The sequence below is a fragment of the Rhinatrema bivittatum genome, chromosome 1 (assembly GCF_901001135.1).
Source record: "Rhinatrema bivittatum chromosome 1, aRhiBiv1.1, whole genome shotgun sequence".
NCBI lineage: Eukaryota > Metazoa > Chordata > Amphibia > Gymnophiona > Rhinatrematidae > Rhinatrema > Rhinatrema bivittatum.
Genome location: NC_042615.1, coordinates 818,124,119 through 818,151,237, shown reverse-complemented (window position 1 = coordinate 818,151,237; position 27,119 = coordinate 818,124,119). Strand labels below are relative to the sequence as shown.

The 27,119-nt window shown below is 52.2% G+C and overlaps 1 protein-coding gene across 6 annotated transcripts in view; it reads left to right on the top strand.

The window, feature by feature from the left end:
• LOC115078839 (phospholipid-transporting ATPase ID-like) overlaps positions 1-23,657 on the top strand; it is a 215,351-nt gene extending 191,694 nt beyond the window's left edge. For all 6 annotated transcript variants that reach the window (XM_029581907.1, XM_029581893.1, XM_029581903.1 and 3 more), the window contains 4 exons: positions 8,194-8,439; positions 14,912-15,050; positions 19,035-19,165; positions 19,506-23,657. In XM_029581907.1, the coding sequence (XP_029437767.1) occupies positions 8,194-8,439; positions 14,912-15,050; positions 19,035-19,165; positions 19,506-19,727 (738 nt within the window). In that variant the 3' untranslated portion in view covers positions 19,728-23,657. The remainder of the gene's footprint in view (positions 1-8,193; positions 8,440-14,911; positions 15,051-19,034; positions 19,166-19,505) is intronic.
• Positions 23,658-27,119: the final 3,462 nt, after the last annotated feature.

The following is a 27,119-nucleotide window of genomic DNA, read 5'->3' as shown; positions in this document are numbered from 1 at the left end:
TTTCTCCTTCACCATCTCATCGTTATCACAGTTATGCCAGGGAAGTCTCTTAAAAGCGTATAACCAGCTGGCTTGCTCTCGCTCCTGTGCTCCTGCTTACATTACCCCACTCCTGTTTCCACGTTTGTCATGGTGCTAGACATTCCACCCCTTCACATAAGGCTGTTTGTGTGGTTTGGCCTTCAGCCTCTTCATAGCCAATAATACTGGCAAGAGTGACCCCCAGCATAAATGCCGGACATCCTGTGTGGCCTTGTATTTCCATTGGTGTGGATCATTTCCCCCTGAGGTAAAACGAAGAAGGCCCAGATACTGACTCCCAGTGATTCCTGTCACTGAAAAGGAGACGCATAGCGGCCATCTTGGATTCTGGCAAAACACAAAAAAAGACTCCAAAAAAAACTAACAGGAGGGAAAACTATCACAAAAGATCTGATGTGCGGTATATAAGCAACAATAAATACTAGAAAGCAGCAGCACGAAAATGCATTAACACTCTACACTCTCTCATGACTAGAGTTACCTGTATGCAGGGCCGGCGGAAGCACTAGGCAAACTAGGCCTGAGCCTAGGGTGTCAACCATTAGGGGCATGAGCAGTGGCATACGGGGGGGGGGGGGGCCAGTGCCCCCGGGTGCAGGACCATAGGGGGATGCTGATGGCCAACATGGAGGCCCATGTCACCGTCAGTGGACTTTATCCTACTGGCGGCTAAGTAGGCAACTACTGCTGTAATGTGTGCCGGAAGCATACAGCAGGAAGATTGGCAGGGCCGTGATGGAGCTCATCTCATCACAGCCCAAAGAAAAAGGTCACATCCAAACCCGCAGGTGCTCCTCCTCCTTCCTGCTTGCACGGCCCCGGAAAGAAAACATTGCTGGAACCACACGAGCAGGAAGGAGGCGGAACATCGGCTGAAATCAGAAAAAAAGCAGTGTTTATGGGCCGCTGCAAATCCCTTGTGGCAGCCCGAGAAGAGGATGAGGCCCGGTAGCAGGGCCACCACGGATCTCACATCGTGGGCAGTCCAAGAAGATCAGGGCCACCGCAGAGTTTCCCGGATCGCCCCTGGAGCCCTTTTTAAATATTGGGGTTACATTTGCTATCCTCCAGTCTTCAGGTACAATGGATGATTTTAATGATAGGTTACAAATTTTTACTAATAGGTCTGAAATTTCATTTTTTAGTTTCTTCAGAACTCTGGGGTGTATACCATCCGGTCCAGGTGATTTACTACTCTTCAGTTTGTCAATCAGGCCTACCACATCTTCTAGGTTCACCTTGATTTGGTTCAGTCCATCTTTCTGTGGATGCACAGTGAGTTACAGAACTGGAGGTGCAGGGTTTATATTACGGGAAACATCCAAGCTCCCTTGTTGGGGGAATTTCTGTGGATGTGCAGTGAGTTCCAGAACTGGAGGTGCAGGGTTTATATTAAGGGAAACATCCAAGCTCCATTGTTGGGGGAATTTCAGTGGATGCACAGAGTTACAGAACTGGAGGTGCAGGATTTATATTAAGGGAAACATCCAAGCTCCATTGTTGGGGGAATTTCAGTGGATGCACAGAGTTACAGAACTGGAGGTGCAGGATTTGTATTGACATTCTGTGCCTTCCTATAAATTCCAGACTTCACTCTCAAAGCCATAGAGAATTAGTTGAATGAAGTATCAAATAATTTTAATAGTAGTTTTACTAGAAATGTGAAACTAGCCAACTTTTTAAAATTACACAGAAGAGCCTTTGGACTATCTTATTAAGACTTTTATAATAGCCAATTTTAAAGCAGGGGCCATGCTATGGAGGTGGGTGTGATGGGGAAATTTTATTTTGGCTCCCCCCCCCCAAATTCTTCTGTCTAGAGACGCCACTGATTTTCTGTGACCTTAAGCATTAGTACAAGAAGGATTACGGGGGGATGCTGGAGAGGCACACAAATGCATTGGCCCCCGGGTGCCGGAGACCCTTGGTGTGCCACTGGGTGCGAGCCATATGGGGCCGCAAGTGGTGGCAAAGAGGAGTGGAGATTTGACAGGCCGCGAGCAGCGCCCAACCTGCTTTTGTGGCCCAGAGAACCGTACACTCGGCAGCCGCAGTCGACAACGAGATAGGAGTCGGGTCTGAGACCAGCGGGTAGTGGAGGCGCAAGGCAGAAGGTTCGCCTGGGATGCCTAATCCCCTTGCACCGGTCCTGCCTGGATGAGCCAAATTAGTCTTTCCATGCTAATCCAACCCTAGATTTCTTAAACATCTCACCCCACTTCCTTCTGGGACTTAAAACCCTGAGGGAGGGAGGGAGGGAGGGGGCTGTTTAAGAAAATCAGGACCGGATTGGCTTGTTAGGGTGGATTAGGCTCACGTGGTAATGCAGAGAGTAAGTTTATGGGTAGACAACTATTTACCTGGGTGAAAAGGCTTTCTGAGAATTGCCCTCCTTCCCCATGAGTAACATCTGTACAGAGCTCCTTATCTTTCCCCCTCATTCCCACCTCCTCTCTTCCTCCTTCCTCTGTTTCTGTGGATAACATTGTAATTCTCCCAGTCCCCTCAGCCCGTAACCTTTGAGTCATCTACAACCTCTCTCTCTTTCTCCTCACATATCCAAAACTTTGTTAAATCCTGCCATTTCTTTCTCTATAACATTGCCAAAATCCGTCCCTCCGTTTCTGAACACACTACCAGAACCCTTATCCACTCTCTCATCTCCCCCGCTTAGACTATTGCACCCTGCTCCTCACAGGTCTCCCGGCGAGCCATCTCTCTCCCCTGCAATCTGTCCTAAATTCAGCTGCACGACTTATCTTTCCCCAGAGTCACTACTCCCATACCAGAACCCTTATCCACTCTCTCATCTCCTCCTGCTTAGACTACTGCACCCTGCTCCTCACAGGTCTCCCGGCGAGCCCTCTCTCTCCCCTGCAATCTGTCCTAAATTCAGCTGCATGACTTATCTTTCCCCAGAGTCACTACTCCCATACCAGAACCCTTATCCTATTGCACCCTGCTCCTCACAGGTCTCCCAGCGAGCCATCTCTCTCCCTGCAATCTGTCCTAAATTCAGCTGCACGACTTATCTTTCCCCAGAGTCACTACTCCCATACCAGAACCCTTATCCTATTGCACCCTGCTCCTCACAGGTCTCCCAGCGAGCCATCTCTCTCCCCTGCAATCTGTCCTAAATTCAGCTGCATGACATCTTTCCCCAGAGTCACTACTCCCATACCAGAACCCTTATCCACTCTCTCATCTCCCCTGCTTAGACTATTGCACCCTGCTCCTCACAGGTCTCCCGGCGAGCCATCTCTCTCCCCTGCAATCTGTCCTAAATTCAGCTGCACGACTTATCTTTCCCTATAGTCACTACTCCCATACCAGAACCCTTATCCACTCTCTCATCTCCCGGCTTAGACTATTGCACCCTGCTTCTCACAGGTCTCCCGGCGAGCCATCTCTCTCCCCTGCAATCTGTCCTAAATTCAGCTGCACGACTTGTCTTTCACCAGGGTCACTACTCCCACACCAGAACCCTTATCCACTCTCTCATCTCCCCTGCTTAGACTATTGCACCCTGCTCCTCACAGGTCTCCCGGCGAGCCCTCTCTCTCCCTGCAATCTGTCCTAAATTCAGCTGCACGACTTATCTTTCCCCAGAGTCACTACTCCCATACCAGAACCCTTATCCACTCTCTCATCTCCCGGCTTAGACTATTGCACCCTGCTCCTCACAGGTCTCCCGGCGAGCCCTCTCTCTCCCTGCAATCTGTCCTAAATTCAGCTGCACGACTTATCTTTCTCAGAGTCACTACTCCCATACCAGAACCCTTATCCACTCTCTCATCTCCCCTGCTTAGACTATTGCACCCTGCTCCTCACAGGTCTCCCAGCGAGCCATCTCTCTCCCCTGCAATCTGTCCTAAATTCAGCGGCACGACTTATCTTTCCCCAGAGTCACTACTCCCATACCTGAACCCTTATCCACTCTCTCATCTCCCCTGCTTAGACTATTGCACCCTGCTTCTCACAGGTCTCCCGGCGAGCCATCTCTCTCCCCTGCAATCTGTCCTAAATTCAGCTGCACGACTTATCTTTCCCCAGAGTCACTACTCCCATACCAGAACCCTTATCCACTCTCTCATCTCCTCCTGCTTAGACTACTGCACCCTGCTCCTCACAGGTCTCCCGGCGAGCCATCTCTCTCCCCTGCAATCTGTCCTAAATTCAGCTGCACGACTTATCTTTCCCCAGAGTCACTACTCCCATACCAGAACCCTTATCCTATTGCACCCTGCTCCTCACAGGTCTCCCAGCGAGCCATCTCTCTCCCTGCAATCTGTCCTAAATTCAGCTGCACGACTTATCTTTCCCCAGAGTCACTACTCCCATACCAGAACCCTTATCCTATTGCACCCTGCTCCTCACAGGTCTCCCAGCGAGCCATCTCTCTCCCCTGCAATCTGTCCTAAATTCAGCTGCATGACATCTTTCCCCAGAGTCACTACTCCCATACCAGAACCCTTATCCACTCTCTCATCTCCCCTGCTTAGACTATTGCACCCTGCTCCTCACAGGTCTCCCGGCGAGCCATCTCTCTCCCCTGCAATCTGTCCTAAATTCAGCTGCACGACTTATCTTTCCCTATAGTCACTACTCCCATACCAGAACCCTTATCCACTCTCTCATCTCCCGGCTTAGACTATTGCACCCTGCTTCTCACAGGTCTCCCGGCGAGCCATCTCTCTCCCCTGCAATCTGTCCTAAATTCAGCTGCACGACTTGTCTTTCACCAGGGTCACTACTCCCACACCAGAACCCTTATCCACTCTCTCATCTCCCCTGCTTAGACTATTGCACCCTGCTCCTCACAGGTCTCCCGGCGAGCCCTCTCTCTCCCTGCAATCTGTCCTAAATTCAGCTGCACGACTTATCTTTCCCCAGAGTCACTACTCCCATACCAGAACCCTTATCCACTCTCTCATCTCCCGGCTTAGACTATTGCACCCTGCTCCTCACAGGTCTCCCGGCGAGCCCTCTCTCTCCCTGCAATCTGTCCTAAATTCAGCTGCACGACTTATCTTTCTCAGAGTCACTACTCCCATACCAGAACCCTTATCCACTCTCTCATCTCCCCTGCTTAGACTATTGCACCCTGCTCCTCACAGGTCTCCCAGCGAGCCATCTCTCTCCCCTGCAATCTGTCCTAAATTCAGCGGCACGACTTATCTTTCCCCAGAGTCACTACTCCCATACCTGAACCCTTATCCACTCTCTCATCTCCCCTGCTTAGACTATTGCACCCTGCTTCTCACAGGTCTCCCGGCGAGCCATCTCTCTCCCCTGCAATCTGTCCTAAATTCAGCTGCACGACTTACCTTTCCCCAGAGTCACTACTCCCATACCAGAACCCTTATCCACGCTCTCATCTCCCCCTCTTACACTATTGCACCCTGCTCCTCACAGGTCTCCCGGCGAGCCCTCTCTCTCCCCTGCAATCTGTCCTAAATTCAGCTGCACGACTTATCTTTCCCCAGAGTCACTACTCCCACACCAGAACCCTTATCCTATTGCACCCTGCTCCTCACAGGTCTCCCGGCGAGCCATCTCTCTCCCCTGCAATCTGTCCTAAATTCAGCTGCACGACTTATCTTTCCCCAGAGTCACTACTCCCATACCTGAACCCTTATCCACTCTCTCATCTCCTCCTGCTTAGACTATTGCACCCTGCTCCTCACAGGTCTCCCAGAGATCCATCTCTCTCCCCTGCAATCTGTCCTAAATTCAGCTGCATGACTTATCTTTTCCCAGAGTCACTACTCCCATACCAGAACCCTTATCCACTCTCTCATCTCCCGGCTTAGACTATTGCACCCTGCTCCTCACAGGTCTCCCAGCGAGCCATCTCTCTCCCCTGCAATCTGTCCTAAATTCAGCTGCATGACTTATCTTTTCCCAGAGTCACTACTCCCATACCAGAACCCTTATCCACTCTCTCATCTCCCGGCTTAGACTATTGCACCCTGCTCCTCACAGGTCTCCCAGCGAGCCATCTCTCTCCCCTGCAATCTGTCCTAAATTCAGCTGCACGACTTATCTTTCCTCAGAGTCACTACTCCCATACCAGAACCCTTATCCACTCTCTCATCTCCCCTGCTTAGACTATTGCACCCTGCTCCTCACAGGTCTCCCGGCGAGCCCTCTCTCTCCCCTGCAATCTGTCCTAAATTCAGCTGCACGACTTATCTTTCCCCAGAGTCACTACTCCCATACCAGAACCCTTATCCTATTGCACCCTGCTCCTCACAGGTCTCCCAGCGAGCCATCTCTCTCCCCTGCAATCTGTCCTAAATTCAGCTGCATGACATCTTTCCCCAGAGTCACTACTCCCATACCAGGACCCTTATCCACTCTCTCATCTCCCCCTCTTACACTATTGCACCCTGCTCCTCACAGGTCTCCCGGCGAGCCCTCTCTCTCCCCTGCAATCTGTCCTAAATTCAGCTGCACGACTTATCTTTCCCCAGAGTCACTACTCCCATACCAGAACCCTTATCCACTCTCTCATCTCCCCCTCTTACACTATTGCACCCTGCTCCTCACAGGTCTCCCAGCGAGCCCTCTCTCTCCCCTGCAATCTGTCCTAAATTCAGCTGCACGACTTATCTTTCCCCAGAGTCACTACTCCCACACCAGAACCCTTATCCACTCTCTCATCTCCCCTGCTTAGACTATTGCACCCTGCTTCTCACAGGTCTCCCAGCGAGCCATCTCTCTCCCCTGCAATCTGTCCTAAATTCAGCTGCACGACTTATCTTTCCCCAGAGTCACTACTCCCATACCAGAACCCTTATCCACTCTCTCCTCTCCCCTGCTTAGACTACTGCACCCTGCTCCTCACAGGTCTCACCTTTGGGTAGGCGCTAATTTCTTAAAGTAAAATGTGTGGCTTGGCTGCACATTTTACTTACTGGATCCCGCGGGAATACCTAATAGCGCCCGCAACATGCATTTGCATGTTGCGGGCGCTATTAGGTTCGGGGGGGGGGAGGGGGTTTCGACGCGCTATTACCCCTTACTGAATAAGGGGTAAAGCTAGCGCGTCGAAACCGCATGTCCAATCACGGGTTAACAGTGCGCTCCACTGGAGCGCACTGTACTGTATCGGCCTGTAAGTGCCCCAGAATATGGACATCAGTACTTTTGCCCACATTCAGCGAACATATTCCCGGGGGCGCAAGTTGTTTTGAAGGAAAAGATGTCTGCAGAAAGAAAAGATTCAGATGTCTGCGGGTGCTCATTCTCAAAGCAGATTTCACAGCAAAAGTGTGCTCGTGACTCCCTTGCAAGGAGATGAAAATCAGTTATTTACTCTTTCGGATAGTAGAAGGACTAGGGGACACTCCATGAAGTTAGCATGGGGCACATTTAAGATTAATCAGAGAAAGTTCTTTTTTACTCAACGCACAATTAAACTCTATAATTTGTTGCCAGAGGATGTGGTTAGTGCAGTTAGTGTAGCTGTGTTTAAAAAAGGATTGGATAAGTTCTTGGAGGAGAAGTCCATTACCTGCTATTAAGTTCACTTAGAGAATAGCCACTGCCATTAGTAATGGTTACATGGAATAGACTTAGTTTTTAGGTACTTGCCAGGTTCTTGTGGCCTGGTTTGGCCTCCATTGGAAACAGGATGCTGGGCTTGATGGACCCTTGGTCTGACCCAGTATGGCATTTTCTTATGTTCTTAGTCCATGTGCCCCGATATTTTCATTATTTTCTGCTGGGCTAACGTGCTTCTGTAGAACCAAAGATGGTCACCAAGCGTCTCACCTTTCCTCAGGAAGGTTTCTATCTCTGTGGCTTCCTTTGACACGCTGGAATAAAGAGTTGTGCCTTTAGGGTGTGGGAGAAGGGAAGGGGGCAAGCCTGTAGACAGCACTGGGATACAGCTGATAATCAGTGGGTGGTTAGGAGGTTATCAGATGGCGCCGTGTCACTGGGGACATGCTGAGACAGCCCTGGTTCTTCTCCTTAGGGACACCGGGAAGAAGTCCATGCATACAGTGGGGCTTAACCTGTCCCCAACGGCAAGCGGCCATCTGGTAACCCCCAGGGGCCTGCGAGGGGGGGGACGCAGTCCCAGGTGGGGTGTGAGCCAGAAGTCTTGCCTCCCCACTTCTACCCTCTTTGGCCTCTCCTCAGGACGTGGATGACCGCTGGAGTATGGAGTACCCCCCGCTCTATGAACCAGGCCAGGTGAATCGATACTTCAACAAGAAGGAGTTTATCAAGTGCATGATACACAGCATCTACAGCTCGCTCATCCTCTTCTTCATCCCGTACGGGGCCATGAACGACACCGTCAGGGACGACGGCAAAGCCATTTCTGACTACCAGTCCTTCGCTCTGATGGCCCAGACCTGCTTACTCCTGGTTGTGTCCATTCAGGTACTGTCTCTCTTCCAGCTTTACTAATAACCACGGGGGGAGGGGGGCTGGGGGAGGAGATCAGGGCTTTCTGGCCTGCTCTCAGACTCAGAACCCTGCAGGGTATTAACAAGAGGGGAGGCCCAACCAGTGAGGGGCGCTGTTCCCTCTGGAGCAGCTCCTGCGCATTCACTGCAGAGGACATAGAAAACAGAGCGGCTGTGGGATGCGGGGCGTCGGCCAGCGAGAATTCAGCACTTCATGTTTGGGGTTGGCTGCTTTCACCGAAGACAGGCCCCCAAAGGCCCTTCCCAGTTGCATATTTCAGAAGCGTTTCTTGCAGCCTTCGGGATGGAAGATAGCCAACTGCATTTCTGGCATCCAGAGTGCCCACCAAATTTTCAAGAGAAAGCTTGGTCCTCGAATTCCTTACATTTCTTATAATTACAGCCGAGTAACCTGAGGCACAGGCAGGTAAAGCGGCAAATCCCAGAGTCGCACAGAGAGTCAGTGACAGAGCCGGGGTTATAACTCAGGGACAAGGAGATAAAGGAACTGATCTCAAAGACACACCGAGTCTGTGGCAGAGTTGGGATTAGAACTGAGGCTCAGGAAGATAAAGAGACTGATCTTGAGGTCACACAGACAGAAAGTGACAGAGCTGGGATTAGCACTGAGGCACAGGGAGATAAAGGGACTGATCCTGAGGTCACACAGAGAGTCAGTGGCAGAGCTGGGATTAGAACTGAGGCACTGGGAGATAAAGGGGCTGATCCCGAGGTCACACACAGAGTCAGTGACAGAGCTGGGATTAGAACTGAGGCACTGGGAGATAAAGGGACTGATCCCGAGGGCACACAGAGAGGCAGTGACAGCTGGGATTCCCTGTACGTACCAGATGAGTCCAGACTCCTGGGTTTTGCCTCCCCACCAGCAGATGGAAACAGAGCAAGTTTCAACAGACTCTGCCATATATACCCGGGTGCCACCCACAGTCTGCCAGTATTACTCTGTCTCCAGCAGATGGTGGGGGTGCAACACTCACAGTCTATCCTAGAACTTTAAAAAAAAAAAAAAAGGGATTTTAGATAGGATTTATAGTTTGAGGTGTTAGACTTTTTTGGCTTTGCTTAAAGTTATTTAAAAAAAAAAAAAGTCAATCAGCCTTGGCACAAAGGACGGCCGTCCAGCTCCCGGGAGGTGGCCAGGTTCTGAGGGGACTGTCCCTCCCGGTGTGCACATCTGAGGCTCAGGGTCAAAGACCCTCCTTGGGTTGCCACCAGTGCACTAGAGCTTGGGGTGATACCGGGGAGCCCGGATCACTCATCCCAACGAGACCACCTCGGCGCCAGGACCGGCAGACTCCGGATCAGGTTTACAAAATTTTTTGTTTTCTCTTCTTTGTTCTAATGTTTCTCCGGGGAGTAGACGCTCCAGTCGGGGCTCTCCCTTACTTTTCGCCGCCGGCGGCACAGGAACGCATGGCCGGGCGCATCTTCGTTCTCTCGGCCCACATTTTCCCCGGAGGTGGGCTTGTGCCACGCAGGGCGGCCTGTCGAGCGTGCGGATCTGCTCGTGGTTGGCTTTCCCGCGATGATCTTTGTTCTGCCTGCATTCCCGGCGGTGAAGGCTCTTCCGGGAGTCCCGGGAGGGTGGTCCTTCTTGGTCGGACGATCTCGATGGGCATTGCTGCCCTGCCCCTCGCGTCCCCCCTTCCTCTCCCACTAAGCGCGGGAAACGACGCCATTGTCTCATCCTTCCCTTCATCGGCTCAGATAGCGGGGGGAGGGGAATCTCCCGCCACCATTATCGCTGCAGCAGCCACCGCTGAGGCCTAAATCTCCAGCTCGGTGGGGCTCAGCTCCACAGGAGGACCCTAGGCATACTGATTCGGACGATTCTTCCTCTTCCTTTACGTCAGATTTTGTCTTGCTCATGCACAAGGCCTTTAAGGCCCGAAATCTCAGCAAAAAGCAGGGCTCTGACAGGGAGAGTTTATCTGTCTCACCGTCTCGGACTTGGAAGCGGGACTGGCCCGAGGGGCAAGGGGGGGCCACCAAGGCCAAGCGCCCTGTCCGGGCTATTTCTCCACAGGACACAGACACGTCTTCGGAGTACGTGGACCCAGATGGTCAAGATTCTCCAGCCCAGCCCCCGAGGGGGGTAGAGGGAGATGGGGACCCCAAGCAGAGTGCCCATTCCTTGGTTCAAAAGGTAGGAGGCAGACTGTCTCTGTTCTTCAAGGAGTGGGCCAAGATCACATCGGACCAGTGGGTTCTCTCGGTGATAAGACACGGCTATGCTATAGATTTTTCACGCCATCCGTGTCCTCAGTTTCTGATATCTCCTTGCGGTTACGCGGCAAAGCAGGTGGCGGTACAGCAGACCTTGCAGCGCCTTCTCGATCTCGGCGCCATTGTCCCGGTTCTTCGGTCGGTCCAACGTCAAGGACATTACTCTGTTTATTTCGTCGTGCCAAAAAAAGAGGGATCCTTCCGACCCATTCTCGATTTAAAGCAGGCCAACCGGTGTCTTCGTGTTCCACGGTTCCGCATGGAAACGTTACGATCGGTAATTGCGTCGGTACGACCGGGAGAGTTTCTGGCGTCTTTGGATCTGATGGAGGCATATCTGCACATCGGCATACGGGCGGATCACCAGAAGTTTCTGAGGTTTACGGTGTTGGGTCAGCACTATCAGTTTCAAGCTTTGCCCTTCAGCCTCGCTACCGCCCCCAGGACCTTTACCAAGATCATGGTGGTGGTGGTGGCGCAGCTCCGCAGAAAGGAGTTGTTAGTGCATCCGTATTTAGACGATTGGCTGATCCGGGCAAAGTCGGAAATGCTTTGCCAGAGGGTTGTCCAGCGAGAAATGCAGTTGTTGGATACACTTGGTTGGGTCATGAACGGGGCCAAGAGTCATCTTGTACCGTCCCAGTCCTTGGTATTTTTGGGAGCCATGTTCAACACGGGGCAGGGACGAGTTTTCCTGGCGCCCGATCGCGAGATCAAGTTGCAAGGTCAACTGTACGCGTTTTTTTCACTGAATCCTCCGATGGTTTGGGATTATTTACAGGTTCTGGGGTCCATGGCGTCGACTCTGGAATTGGTTCCTTGGGCTTTCGCTCACATGCGCCCTTTACAATCCGCTCTGCTCTCCCGTTGGAATCCTGTTTCCGAGCAGTTTCATCTATCCTTACCATTGACAGAGGCTGCTCGGTCCAGTCTGGATTGGTGGCATGTTCCGGACAATTTGACCAAGGGGATTTCCTTGGTCGTTCCCGACTGGACAGTGGTCACCAAGGATGCCAGCCTTACTGGTTGGGGAGCAGTTTACCTGAGGCACTCTGTGCAGGGGCTGTGGTCCTCGGAGGAGGCGAGATGGTCTATCAACCGTCTCGAGACCAGAGCGGTCCGACTGGCATTACAGGCCTTCCATCCGTTGCTTCACGGGAGGTCGGTCAGAGTGCTCTCCAACAATGCAACCACGATGGCTTACATCAGTCGCCAAGGGGGAACCAAGAGCCGGCCCATGGCGGAAGAGGCTCGCTGTTGGTCAGCTGGGTGGAACAGAACCTGCTCTGCTTAGCGGCATCCCACATAGCCGGGGTCGACAATGTTCACGCAGATTTTCTCAGTCACCATCATCTCGATCCCGGAGAGTGGGAGCTGGCGGACGAAGCGTTTCAGCTCATTTGCAACAGGTGGACAACCCCTTGCATGGATCTGATGGCAACGTTCAAAAATGCCAAAGCTCTACGCTTCTATGCCCGTCATCGAGAGATGGGAGCGGAAGGAGTGGATGCCCTGGTGCTCCCATGGCCGACGACGATACTGCTATACGTATTCCTGCCGTGGCCATTGATCGGCAAGGTGCTGCGGCGGGTGGAGGCTCACCCGTCACACGTGATTCTGGTTGCCCCCGAATGGCCGCGCCGTCCCTGGTTTGCAGATATGGTCAATTTGGCGGTGGACGGCCCTCTATGGTTCCCGTGTCTGCCATATCTCCTTCATCAGGGGCCTGTCTGTTTCAACCAGGCTGATCGCTTCTGTCTAGCGGCATGGCTTTTGAGAGGCCTCGTCTAAAGTGCAAGGGTTATTCTGATGCGGTGGTGGCTACCCTGTTGCTGTCGTGTAAGTCTTCCACTTCCCTTTCTTATGTTCGAGTCTGGAAGGTCTTTGGATCTTGGTGTGTTGCTTGTGAGGTGGTTCCCACTCAGGCGTCCATTTCAGATGTTTTAGGTTTCCTTCAGGCGGGCTTAGCTAAAGGTTTATCATGCATTTCCTTGAAGGTGCAGGTGGCAGCTCTGGGTTGTTTATGCGGGCCTATTCAGGGGACTCCACAGGCTGTGCATCCGGATGTGTCTCGTTTTCTTAGGGGGTGCGAAGCATTTGCGTCCTCCAATTCATTTGCCCTGCCCATCATGGAATCTGAATTTGGTTCTTTCTGCTTTGTGTTCCACACTATTTGAACCCCTGCATCGGGCAACGCTAAAAGACCTCACTTTGAAAGTGGTGTTTCTGATAGCAATTGTGTCCGCTCGTAGGGTATCTGAGCTCCAGGCTTTGTCCTGTCGTGAACCATTTTTGCGGATTTCTGATTCGGGGGTCTCCTTGCGCATGGTTCCTTCTTTCCTCCCGAAAGTGGTCTCCACTTTTCATTTGAACCAGTCGGTCGAGCTCCCGTCATTTTCCGATCTGGACAGCTCCAATCCCTTCTCTCGGAATTTAAAGTTGGATGTGCGCAAGGCACTGCTACGTTATCTCAAAGTCACTAATCCGTTACGGGTTTCCGATCATCTGTTCATGCTTTGGAGTGGTCCCAAGCAAGGGAATATGGCATCGAAAGCCACTATAGCTCGGTTGTTCAAGGAGGCCATAAATTCGGCCTATTTGTTGCGAGGTAAGCCTTTATCCATGGGGGTACGAGCGCATTCTATGCGTTCTCAGGCGGCTTCCTGGGCTGAATGTTCTTTCATTTCACCGCAGGAGATTTGTAGAGCGGCTACATGGAAGTCTTTGCATACTTTTTCACGGCACTACCGTTTGGATGTTCAGGCTCTGGGTACGGGGACATTTGGGGAAGGCGTGCTCAGAGCGGGCCTCTCCGGTTCCCACCCCAGGTAAGTGAAGCTCTGGTACATCCCAGGAGTCTGGACTGATCCAGTACGTACAGGGAAAAGAAAATTAGGTCTTACCTTCGATAATTTTCGTTCCTGTAGTACCAAGGATCAGTCCAGAGTCCCGTCCGTGTTTCGGTGCTAAAGTACTGGAGAGTCCGCTTTTTGTCTTTCCGTAATTGTTGCCTTTTTGGTCTGCAGATTTTCTTGTTTTCCCTGGTTTCTGACTGTGGTTTGCAGTTGGGGTTAGTGATTCAGTTTGGTTGATGGTTCCTGTATATAGTTAGTTTGATTGGTACGTAATACTGGCAGACTGTGGTGGCACCCGGGTATATATGGCAGAGTCTGTTGAAACTTGCTCTGTCTCCATCTGCTGGTGGGGTGGCAAAACCCAGGAGTCTGGACTGATCCTTGGTACTACAGGAACGAAAATTATCGAAGGTAAGACCTAATTTTCTTTTAGAACTGAGGCACTGGGAGATAAAAGGGACTGATCCCGAGGTCACACAGAGAGGCACTGGCAGAGCTGGGATTAGTACTTGCCCCTCTAATTTAACCATTAAACCACAGCTGCTGGTCCTCACACCATCTCTGTATTACACTAATTTCCAAGATCTACCAAGCTCTGAAATATATTTATTTGGTTTTTTTATTAGTTTTGAGAGGAGGTTTAACTCTCCTGCTCTGGCAACGGGTGTGGGGAGGGATGGCAGGGCATTGATGTCTCACCCCCACAAGGCCAGGAAAGTATTGATGTCATCTCACTTTCAAACCCTAGGCTTGGATCTCAGTCGAAAAGAGATCACGAGCGATGCCCCCTGTTTTGTGCGTAGGTTCGATAGATCCCTCAGGTTTTGCCCAATCTTGTGTACCTATGCTGGGGGGGGGGGTCCTGTGTATACCCCTGCACCCCCCCCCCTAAATGACCAGCTTGTAAGAACTGATCAAGCATTCATCTACCCTCCCCCCATTTCCTGGCTGTCATATTCCTATATAAATAGCAATAATACTCAGAGAGGATAATTATAGGTAAAAAGGGGTTATATTTTCTCTTAGCTATAATAAGATAATATAATATATTCTAGCAATGATAAATTAGATTACAATAGAACATAACACAAAATGTAAATGGTAATAAACAGGGCTGGTACTGTCTGCTCAAGGATAGGATGTTAGAAAACCCGCACTGGACTCACGTCTCACTATAACATAGTCTCGGACAGCACTGTGGCCGTCCTGATTGTCACAGGATAGCGGCCTGAATCCCTTGTGGTCTGGATTTTTAAATGTCAAGAGTTGCAAAGCTGGCTGAGCCCCTGGCACTGTTATTTCCCTGCTGATAACCTGCTGTCTGCGTCCCCTTCCTCTTTACAGATGGGCCTGGACACGGCGTACTGGACGGCCGTCAACCAGTTCTTCATCTGGGGCAGCCTGGCTGTCTACTTTGCCATCACCTTCACCATGTACAGCGACGGCATGTACCTCATCTTCACAGCCTCCTTCCCCTTCATTGGTAAGCACTAGGCCCCCATCTGCGGCTCCCCTTACACTTACGGACGGAGGATGCCGGCGACTGCTCCCTTCTGGGATGGGGCACAGACCTGGCCTGAGATCCCAAGGATCAGAGATGGCAGGTGCCGGCCCGGGTCTGGCTGCTGGCATCGAGGGGCCAGTTCTGGATCACATTACAGCCATTGGAAAGCTCAGAACAGTGCCTGAGTTTTTGCTACACACAGGATCTCAAAATGACCCCCTAGAAGCTCTTGCAGAAACAGAGGCACCTACCTAGCTAAGTCTGTCTGGCAGGCTGCGTAGGGGATCCAGGAGACTGAATACTCAGGCAACATCCATGCTAGAGCTGGTAGCTATTCAGATTATTCTAGAGCTTTGTGGTCGCCATGGGAAGGGAAGGGAAAAGTGCTGGAGTGGCATGAGAGAGAGCACAGATAAGAAAGTCGATAAAAAATATCCTGGAGTCCCGCCCCATGATCGACAGCTGGGAAGTGTCCTTGGCAGTGTGGACAGGATGATTGGATGGACCGGATGGTGTTTTCCTCAAATAAAGCTTCAGGGGGTGTTCAGCTAATCAGACTGCTCGATGGACTGACATGCTTTCACACCCTCCTCCCCCTCCCCCTACAATTCCTGGATGGCAGTGTTGCACACGGCCGAATCGTGGTTTTGGGACTTGCAGTAAATGAAAATTTCAGTTATTTAAAGGCATTAAGAAATACAAGATATATAGGTACGGGTACGGCTGCTGCGATGTCTCTTATGGTATAAGAGTATCATTTACACTTTTGGCTCACTAGAACTTTTAACCTCGCAGCCCTTGGGCCAAACATACATGCAGCGATGCTCATATGCCATAAGAGATGCCTTCAGTGTCTGTAGTAATATGGACCATTGAGATTTCACACATCTGTACATGCCGCCCCATAAAACCTCAGCTCAGAGTTACTCACCACACTGGTTAAGCTCGTTTTTTGCGTTCTCTGCTACAGAGGAAGGGGAATCCAAAGCTCAGCCTGTGTTCCTCCTGCAGATGATGATGTTAGGTGGGAGGATCACTTAAGAACATAAGAAATTGCCATGCTGGGTCAGACCAAGGTCCATCAAGCCCAGCATCCTGTTTCCAAATGAGGCCAAACCAGGCCACAAGAACCTGGCAATTATCCAAACACCAAGAAGATCCCATGCTACTGATGCAATTAATAGCAGTGGCTATTCCCTAAGTAAACTTGAATAGCCGTTAATGGACTTCTCCTCCAAGAACTTATCCAATCCTTTTCTGAACCTAGCTACACTAACTGCACTAACCACATCCTCTGGCAACAAATTCCAGAGCTTTATTGTGCGTTGAGTGAAAAAGAATTTTCTCCAATTAGTCTTAAATGTGCCTCTTGCTAACTTCATGGAATGCCCCCTAGTCCTTCTATTATTCGAAAGTGTAAATAACCGAGTCACATCTACTCGTTCAAGACCTCTCATGATCTTAAAGACCTCTATCATATCCCCCCTCAGCCGTCTCTTTTCCAAGCTGAACAGCCCTAACCTCTTCAGCCTTTCCTCATAGGGGAGCTGTTCCATCCCCTTTATCATTTTGGTTGCCCTTCTCTGTACCTTCTCCATTGCAACTATATCTTTTTTGAGATGCGGTGACCAGAATTGTACACAGTATTCAAGGTGCGGTCTCACCATGGAGCGATATAGAGGCATTATGACATTTTCCATTTTATTAACCATTCCCTTCCTAATAATTCCTAACATTCTGTTTGCCTTTTTGACTGCTGCAGCACAATGAGCCGACGATTTTAAAGTATTATCCACTATGATGCCTAGATCTTTTTCCTGAGTGGTAGCTCCTAATATGGAACCTAACATCGTGTAACTACAGCAAGGGTTATTTTTCCCTATATGCAGCACCTTGCACTTGTCCACATTAAATTTCATCTGCCATTTGGATGCCCAATCTTCCAGTCTTGCAAGGTCCTCCTGTAATGTATCACAGTCTGCTTGTGATTTAACTACTCTGAATAATTTTGTATCATCCGCAAATTTGATAACCTCACTCGTCGTATTCCTTTCCAGATCATTTATAAATATATTGAAAAGCACCGGTCCAAGTACAGATCCATGAGGCACTCCACTGTTTACCCTTTTCCACTGAGAAAATTGACCATTTAGTCCTACTCTCTGTTTCCTGTCTTTTAACCAGTTTGTAATCCATGAAAGGACATCGCCTCCTATTCCATGACTTTTTAGTTTTCGTAGAAGCCTCTCATGAGGGACTTTGTCAAATGCCTTTTGAAAATCCAAGTACACTACATCTACCGATTCACCTTAATCCACATGTTTATTAACCCCTTCAAAAAAATGAAGCAGATTTGTTAGCAAGACTTCCCTTGGGTAAATCCATGTTGACTATGTTCCATTAAATCATGTCTTTCTATATGCTTTACAATTTTGTTCTTGAGAATAGTTTCCATTATTTTTCCCGGCACTGAAGTTAGGCTCACTGGTCTATAGTTACCCGGATCGCCCCTGGAGCCTTTTTTAAATATTGGGGTTACATTGGCCACCCTCCAGTCTTCAGGTACAATGGATGATTTTAATGATAGGTTACAAATTGTAACTAATAGATCAGAAATTTCATTTTTCAGTTCCTTCAGTACCCTAGGATGCATACCATCCAGTCCAGGTGATTTGCTACTCTTTAGTTTCTCAATTTGACCTACTTCATCTTCCAGGTTCACAGTGATTTCGTTCAGTTCGTCTGACTCATCACCCCTGAAAACCATTTCCGGAACTGGTATCTCCCCAACATCCTCATTAGTAAACACGAAAGCAAAGAATTCATTTAGTCTTTTTGCAATGGCCTTTTCTTCCCTAAGAGTCCCTTTAACCCCTCAGTCATCTATTGGTCCAACCGACTCCTTCACAGGTTTCTTGCTTTGGATATATTTTAAAAAGTTATTATTATGAGTTTTTGCCTCTATGGCCAACTTCATTTCAAATTCTCTCTTCGCCTGTCTTATCAATGTTTTACACTTAACTTGACAATGCTTATGTTTTATCCTATTTTCTTCGGATGGATCCTTCTTCCAATTTTTGAAGGATGATTTTTTGGCTAAACTAGCCTCTTTCACCTCACCTTTTAACCATGACGGTAATCGTTTTGCCTTCCTGTTTTGCTATGTAATGATGTCAGCAAACTTCCTGATAACATCATCCCCAGGCCGCAGTGCCTCAAAGAGATTTTTTATAGGGTAACCTGTGTAGGTATGAGCGAGGAATGACAGGGAAGGCACACACTCAGAGGAGGGTATGCTCAAAGATTAGAAACCCACGGAGGGTCACACTCGCAGAAAGAAGGGCGTATTTAGAGATTAGGGACTTTCACATGAAGAATACTCATTATTTGGATGTACAGAGCACTGTACAATGGGGATAAGTTCAGATATGATAAATTCCTGCCCCAAAAAGCTCACAACCTATTGAGTACATTTTCAAAGGAGCTGCGCGCATGAAACATACGCCCGTTTCTTGTGGGTGGATATCTGTGTATTTTATATCTGCATGGATCAGATACACGTAAGTTATAAAAAAAAAAAAAAAAAGAAAAAACCCAAAAACTTATCAGTAGATCGCACATCCATGGGGCCCCACGGAGTTCTTTGAAAGTTACCTTCCAAGGGATATGGGAGGCAAAGTGAGATTGCCCAAGGTCATAAGGAGTGGCAATGGGGGAAGAAGGATTGAACCCTGGTATCCTGGTTCCCAGCCTATTGCATTATCCACTCGGCCACTCCTCCCCACACTCAGAGGTCACACTCTCAGATTGAGAAAGGGAGCTTGTAGGCCTCGTTAGTCTGTTGTGACCATCATCCTGACAGAAACGCTTACTGTACTGATGATTTTCTCTCATCCACTCTGTCAGAAACCCTCTCCCGAGTCCAGCCCCACGCTGAGCTCTCCCTGGCTCTCTCTCTTCCAGGTGCAGCTCGGAACTCCCTGAATCAACCCAACGTGTGGCTGACCATCTTCCTTACCACCATCCTCTGTGTCCTGCCTGTGGTGGGCTACCGGTTCCTGAAGGCAGAACTCAGTCCCAGCTTCAGTGACAAAGTAAGTAGCGATCAGGTCTGGTATCTTTTCTATGGCATGGAGGGAAAGGGGAGCCTCAGACCCGTGGAGTGCAGTACTGAGGTGTAATGTTACTGGCTGCAGTGCAGTCTCGTTGAGGATACTGAAGCCTCAGGTGACCTTGAGGTTGGTGAAGCCTTACTGAATGCAGTGGAGCTTTGTTGAGGTTGATGAAGCCCTGTTGGGTTCAGTGGAACCTTAAGAGATTAATGGCATTTCATTGGTTAAGAAGCAAAATCTTGCCTTCAACAACCCCAGCGGCTCACAGATCTCCAGCAATGTCTCTAGACAGCCACTCAGATAAACTCTCTCTCACTTTCAGATCCTCTGCAAGATACGAGAGGCCAAGAAGAGGCCTCCCCCTCCCCCACGCAGGATCCGCCTGCGACGCACCAGCTCCCGGCGCTCTGGTTATGCCTTCTCGCACCAGCACGGCTTCGGGGACCTCATCATGTCTGGGAGGACCTTTCGTGCCAAATCTCCGTTCTCTTCAACAGGAACATTTTCACCCAACGAGAGGAGCAGGCACACAAAAGGAGAGTAGAAGAGGGCGAAGAGCAGGCCAGGGCTCTGTGCTGTGATGGGCCGCCAGAGACCTTTCTCGAATGCTGATGGCGCAGTTGGGCGTTACGGGAGAGGCAGCGTTTAGGCTCTGCCTTCTCGCCTACCCCCAGGATGCTCCATCAACTCATGGCCTTCCCTCTAGCATATGGAACGCATCTTGACAGACACAGATTATAGACAGGGTTCAAGAGGAAAAGTTCACTTTTCATAAATCTAGATTCTCAATAATGGGCCATGAACGTGCAAAAATTAATAACCCAATGCCAGAATTAAGGGAAAGCTACAGTGAACATGAAGCAGAAGCCACGTCCTGCGAAAGATTATTTGTTGCCATATATGAAGCCAAAGTGTGTATTCAGTGCAGTATATAGGACACAGTTGGGGGAAGTACAAAGGGGCTTTGGGGTAGCCACGGTCCTTCTGCCACCAGCTGAGGCACTGCCAATGTTTATGGTTAGGGTAAATCCTTCCCTAGAACACCTCCACTGAAACAATGGTGGTAATGCAGTTGAAAATCCCCAATAGAAGCTCACCCGATGATTCCAAGTGATCCGAGACAGGCTGAGCCAGGCCTGGTTAGACCCTGTTGCATCTATGGCCTTGTAGTTCTGACTAGGAACCCTAAGAAAAGCAGGACTATAAGTCCCAGCAGGCCATGGTGTCTAACGCCACAGCACACCCCTAATACCCACACTGGGTAACCCTGTACCCACCTGGAGGGACCTGCCAAGCACTGCAAGGCCTGCCTGCACCTGTGCCTGTGCTTCAACACTGGCAACCTCCCACTCACTAACTGGGTTCCTGCTTGCCTCTGGGCAAGTTCCCTGCCCGCAAGCTATCCCCTGGTGCTTTCTAGGGACACAGATCCCTCACAACCTAGGGTCACAGTTCCTAGAAATAAACCTACAGACCAAATATACACACAATACCAGGATCGTTAATCAATCCAAGACAGGCGGAGCAAACTAATATTGTAAACCGATGTGATATCTCTTTTTGAAATGAACATCGGTATATAAAACTCGTAAATAAATAAATAATATGTTTATTAAGAAAAAGTAGGAACAGAGAACGGACAAAAGATTTAAACTGCAAACAGAAACAGGTAAAATAACGAGGATTAAACAGTAGAAACTAGCTAAACACTTTTCCCTACTTAACTAGTGCCTGGGAAGATCAGCAAAAAGACTGAGCAGAGGAGCTGAACAAGCCCTCAGCACAGAGGTCTGCTCCCTCTGCACTCCCAGCTGAGACTGGAGAGTTCCATAACCCTCAGGGCGAGTTCTCCGTCTCCAGGGCCAATAGAGGCACACAATATTAACAATGTGCTTTCCAGCCAATGGCACTGCAGGGTGTTTCAGTGTCACATGCACTCAGGACTGCTGGGATGTGTATGCTGATCAAAGCCACCTTCAGTCAAGACAGCATGCAAAACCTCTGCTTGAACTAAAGTGCAAACAGCACCTGCAGGCCAGCACTCAGGAAATGAGCTCTAGGGAAAAGCGTCACAGGGCAGAAAAATAAGCTACAAAGCATGCACAACCCCTGTTTCACCACACATGGCCTTAAAATCAGGCTTGGCCCTTCTGGTCTGCCGGAATGATTTTTTTGACCCACAGAGGTTCGGGACATAGTAGCGGGAAAAATGAGCTTGGTTACTCTAACTTGACTTTCTTTGCGGTCTTGTTTTAAAATCCTAATTTATTTTGCTGGTGTGGGCGATGGATGGCCTCTGCCTGTTTCATCAGAAGATGAACGGCTTTCCCCCGTCCCTGAGGAAAGTAGAATTTGAACTAGGGTTCCCAGCTGGCTCTGTTTTTATCAGTATGGCCCGATCTCGTCCCCCCATTGTACATTGGCCTCGCTTTACTTATGGAAGTCAGAGCAACCAGCCCCTGCTTGCCATGGGATAAAACCAGGGCTGGAGCCAATGGGAACTTACATTTCACCCCCTAAAATGCGTAAGGTGAAACCTTCCTTGCTGATGTACCTTTTGCCTCCCAAAATAAGAGGGAGCAAAGAATCACCTGACAAAAACTGGGGGGGGGGGGGCGGGCGGAGGGGAACGGCATGAAACAGCTTGTGCTTTTGATATTATTCTGATTTCCAAGACCCAGAGAACTCTTCCTGACCTGGAAAGTGGTCGACTTTCAGATCTGAGCACATAAAGGGTTCACACCTGCCGCTTTTCCCTCAAGCCCCCACCCCACGCTGCAGCTCTTGCACCCCAGGTCCTTTCCTTCCCCTCCCTTATCTACTCCGGGTTGAAATGTTGTTGGTCACCACCTGCCCTTCCCTTTCCCCCTCACGCATGCACCCTTAGGACCAGATCTGCCAAGGGATTATTCCCGGTTTGTGTCTACGGCAAGCGTGCTTAGTACATCGGTGCCAAAATGAGAGACAACCTTTAGTCTGGAGGCCCCTGACTGAACCCTTGGGTCACCGCTGCCTCTGTTTAATGGCGGAGGTAGTGAGACGTCATGAAATAAGTCTTGTACTTCTACCGCAGGACATGCAGTGTCCCCCCGACGTCATGAAATGTCTTGTACTTCTACCGCAGGACATGCAGTGTCCCCCCGACGTCATGAAATGTCTTGTACTTCTACCGCAGGACATGCAGTGTCTCCCCGACGTCATGAAATGTCTTGTACTTCTACCGCAGGACATGCAGTGTCCCCCCGGGGGTGTCGGTCCCCTGCGGGGCCAGCAGCACCTCCTGGGGTCCCCTCTTAAAGGAGAAGAGGACTAAGTAACCGTCAGTGCCGCCCATCTCCCCAGGAGGCTAAGACATCGGAAAGCAGTGCCTGGCAGGGAAGAGAGGGTGTGGGGTACAGGGCCTTTCTGCCACGTTCAGAGCAGAGCTGCTCACGTGTAAAAAGGGCCGTTCTTTAAACGGGGGGGGGCTCCGAGTGTCAATCCTGCTCCCTGCGGCCCCTAGCATTCACTAGTCTTGGTGAGGAGAGCACTGCAGTTTGAAGAACTGGCGGGGACACCTCCGTAACTGCCATTGAATGAGTGTCGTCTCTTTCCCTGAGGTGATCTGAGGTCCCCATTGCAAGGACCAAAAAAAGATCTTCCTATCAAAGACCATCAAATAGGACAAGCCCTGGAGAATAAAGCAGTTGATGATTTGAATTACAAACCTTTTTACAAGTTAAAATACTGGCTCTTTGGTGAAGTGGTGATCATACAGAGGGTCAGCAGGACAGACTCGAGCCAGCTCTGGCCTGGATGCACGGGGGTGGGCATTTGGGCACTCACATTGCAGAGTTGGATAGTCATTGGGGGGAGGGGGGACTGTCACGTGGAGGAGTGTGGCACAAAGCAAAGAAGGGCCTGTATCAGCGACTTCAGATGGTTCTGCAGGATCCGCTGCCACGGACTGAAAGTGCTGTCCCTAACCCGTATCCTTCCGCCCTCACCCTGAAAAGCTTAGCACATTGCGGACCTGGCTGTCTGTTTCCCCGCCGTTCACTTCCTAGAGCCAGGAGGGAGGAGGAGGGATCCGGAGAGCGTTAGCCGAGATCCTGCGCCATCCAGCACTTAGCGCCTCGGGTTTACAATTGGTGCCTCCAGCCTGGATGCGCTCTTATCACTACGCAGGACCCAAAGAGATATGTGCGCCCACCATGCCCCGTACCGCCCAGCGGGGGCAGGAACTGACTCTCTTTTTATTTTTTTTAAAACAAGACGAGCTGTGTGACTGATTTTTTTATTAATTTAAATGTAAAAAGAATCAAAAGGATTATCTGTGTGTTTATCAGGATGTCCATGAGATAGATCAGGCTTGGTGCCTCTGAAGTCCAGCCCCAGAGGACCGAAGCCTAAAGCATCTATATGTAAATTTATTTTTGTAAACTCTTCAAAATTCAGATAATTTTCTAAAATACTAAAGCCATGGTGAAAAACTGTTATGGGCCAGACTTGTATTTCAGAGTAATGCAGCTTTTCCCCAGGAATACACTTTCCTACTGTCTCTCCCAGGTATAAAACAGACCAGAAAAAAAAGCCACCAAACACTGAGGGTCTTTTTAAGACAAAATACACAAGGCTCAGGTGACACTTCTGAGCTGGAAGCACAGGTTGTAGAGCCTCTGCCGTGCCCCGGGTGACAGACTGGAGCTGGAAGCAAAGAAGGTGAAGCTTTTCCCTGCCGTGACACAGGGGACCTGAGCTGGGAGTGCGGGGGAGGAGCCGCTCTCTGCTGTGACACAGGGGACCTGAGCTGGGAGTGCAGGGGAGGAGCCGCTCTCTGCTGTGACACAGGGGACCTGAGCTGGGGGTGCAGGGGAGGAGCCGCTCTCTGCTGTGACACAGGGGACCTGAGCTGGGAGTGCGGGGGAGGAGCCGCTCTCTGCTGTGACACAGGGGACCTGAGCTGGGAGTGCAGGGGAGGAGCCGCTCTCTGCTGTGACACAGGGGACCTGAGCTGGGAGTGCGGGGGAGGAGCCGCTCTCTGCTGTGACACAGGGGACCTGAGCTGGGGGTGCAGGGGAGGAGCCGCTCTCTGCTGTGACACAGGAGACCTGAGCTGGGAGTGCAGGGGAGGAGCCGCTCTCTGCTGTGACACAGGGGACCTGAGCTGGGGGTGCAGGGGAGGAGCCGCTCTCTGCTGTGACACAGGGGACCTGAGCTGGGAGTGCAGGGGAGGAGCCGCTCTCTGTGGCACAGGGGACCTGAGCTGGGAGTGCAGGGGAGGAGCCGCTCTCTGCTGTGACACAGGGGACCTGAGCTGGGGGTGCAGGGGAGGGGCCGCTCTCTGCTGTGACACAGGGGACCTGAGCTGGGAGTGCAGGGGAGGAGCCGCTCTCTGTGGCACAGGGGACCTGAGCTGGGAGTGCAGGGGAGGAGCCGCTCTCTGCTGTGACACAGGGGACCTGAGCTGGGAGTGCAGGGGAGGAGCCGCTCTCTGCCGTGACACAGGGGACCTGAGCTGGGAGTGCGGGGGTGGAGCCGCTCTCTGTGACACAGGGGACCTGAGCTGGGGGTGCAGGGGAGGAGCCGCTCTCTGCCGTGACACAGGGGACCTGAGCTGGGAGTGCAGGGGAGGAGCCGCTCTCTGCTGTGACACAGGGGACCTGAGCTGGGAGTGCAGGGGAGGAGCCGCTCTCTGCCGTGGCACAGGGGACCTGAGCTGGGAGTGCGGGGGTGGAGCCGCTCTCTGTGACACAGGGGACCTGAGCTGGGGGTGCAGGGGAGGAGCCGCTCTCTGCTGTGACACAGGGGACCTGAGCTGGGAGTGCAGGGGAGGAGCCGCTCTCTGCTGTGACACAGGGGACCTGAGCTGGGAGTGCAGGGGAGGAGCCGCTCTCTGCCGTGACACAGGGGACCTGAGCTGGGGGTGCAGGGGAGGAGCCGCTCTCTGCCGTGACACAGGGGACCTGAGCTGGGAGTGCAGGGGAGGAGCCGCTCTCTGCCGTGACACAGGGGACCTGAGCTGGGAGTGCAGGGGAGGAGCCGCTCTCTGCCGTGTCACAGGGGACCTGAGCTGGGGGTGCAGGGGAGGAGCCGCTCTCTGCCGTGACACAGGGGACCTGAGCTGGGAGTGCAGGGGAGGAGCCGCTCTCTGCCGTGACACAGGGGACCTGAGCTGGGAGTGCGGGGGTGGAGCCGCTCTCTGTGACACAGGGGACCTGAGCTGGGGGTGCAGGGGAGGAGCCGCTCTCTGCCGTGACACAGGGGACCTGAGCTGGGAGTGCAGGGGAGGAGCCGCTCTCTGCTGTGACACAGGGGACCTGAGCTGGGAGTGCAGGGGAGGAGCCGCTCTCTGCCGTGACACAGGGGACCTGAGCTGGGAGTGCGGGGGTGGAGCCGCTCTCTGTGACACAGGGGACCTGAGCTGGGGGTGCAGGGGAGGAGCCGCTCTCTGCTGTGACACAGGGGACCTGAGCTGGGAGTGCAGGGGAGGAGCCGCTCTCTGCTGTGACACAGGGGACCTGAGCTGGGAGTGCAGGGGAGGAGCCGCTCTCTGCCGTGACACAGGGGACCTGAGCTGGGGGTGCAGGGGAGGAGCCGCTCTCTGCCGTGACACAGGGGACCTGAGCTGGGAGTGCGGGGGAGGAGCCGCTCTCTGCCGTGACACAGGGGACCTGAGCTGGGAGTGCAGGGGAGGAGCCGCTCTCTGCCGTGTCACAGGGGACCTGAGCTGGGGGTGCAGGGGAGGAGCCGCTCTCTGCCGTGACACAGGGGACCTGAGCTGGGAGTGCAGGGGAGGAGCCGCTCTCTGCCGTGACACAGGGGACCTGAGCTGGGAGTGCAGGGGAGGAGCCGCTCTCTGCCGTGACACAGGGGACCTGAGCTGGGAGTGCAGGGGAGGAGCCGCTCTCTGCCGTGACACAGGGGACCTGAGCTGGGAGTGCGTGGGAGGAGCCGCTCTCTGCCGTGACACAGGGGACCTGAGCTGGGGGTGCGGGGGAGGAGCCGCTCTCTGCCGTGACACAGGGGACCTGAGCTGGGGGTGCGGGGGAGGAGCCGCTCTCTGCCGTGACACAGGGGACCTGAGCTGGGGGTGCGGGGGAGGAGCCGCTCTCTGCTGTGACACAGGGGACCTGAGCTGGGAGTGCGGGGGTGGAGCCGCTCTCTGCTGTGACACAGGGGACCTGAGCTGGGGGTGCGGGGGAGGAGCCGCTCTCTGCTGTGACACAGGGGACCTGAGCTGGGAGTGCGGGGGAGGAGCCGCTCTCTGCTGTGTCACAGGGGGACCTGAGCTGGGGGTGCAGGGGAGGAGCCGCTCTCTGCTGTGACACAGGGGACCTGAGCTGGGGGTGTAGGGGAGGAGCCGCTCTCTGCTGTGACACAGGGGACCTGAGCTGGGGGTGCAGGGGAGGAGCCGCTCTCTGCTGTGACACAGGGGACCTGAGCTGGGGGTGCGGGGGAGGAGCCGCTCTCTGCTGTGACACAGGGGACCTGAGCTGGGGGTGCGGGGGAGGAGCCGCTCTCTGCTGTGACACAGGGGACCTGAGCTGGGAGTGCAGGGGAGGAGCCGCTCTCTGCTGTGACACAGGGGACCTGAGCTGGGGGTGCGGGGGAGGAGCCGCTCTCTGCTGTGGCACAGGGGACCTGAGCTGGGAGTGCAGGGGAGGAGCCGCTCTCTGCTGTGACACAGGGGACCTGAGCTGAGGGTGCGGGGGAGGAGCCGCTCTCTGCTGTGACACAGGGGACCTGAGCTGGGAGTGCGGGGGAGGAGCCGCTCTCTGCTGTGACACAGGGGACCTGAGCTGGGGGTGCGGGGGAGGAGCCGCTCTCTGCTGTGACAGAGGGGACCTGAGCTGGGGGTGCGGGGGAGGAGCCGCTCTCTGCTGTGACACAGGGGACCTGAGCTGGGGGTGCGGGGGAGGAGCCGCTCTCTGCTGTGACACAGGGGACCTGAGCT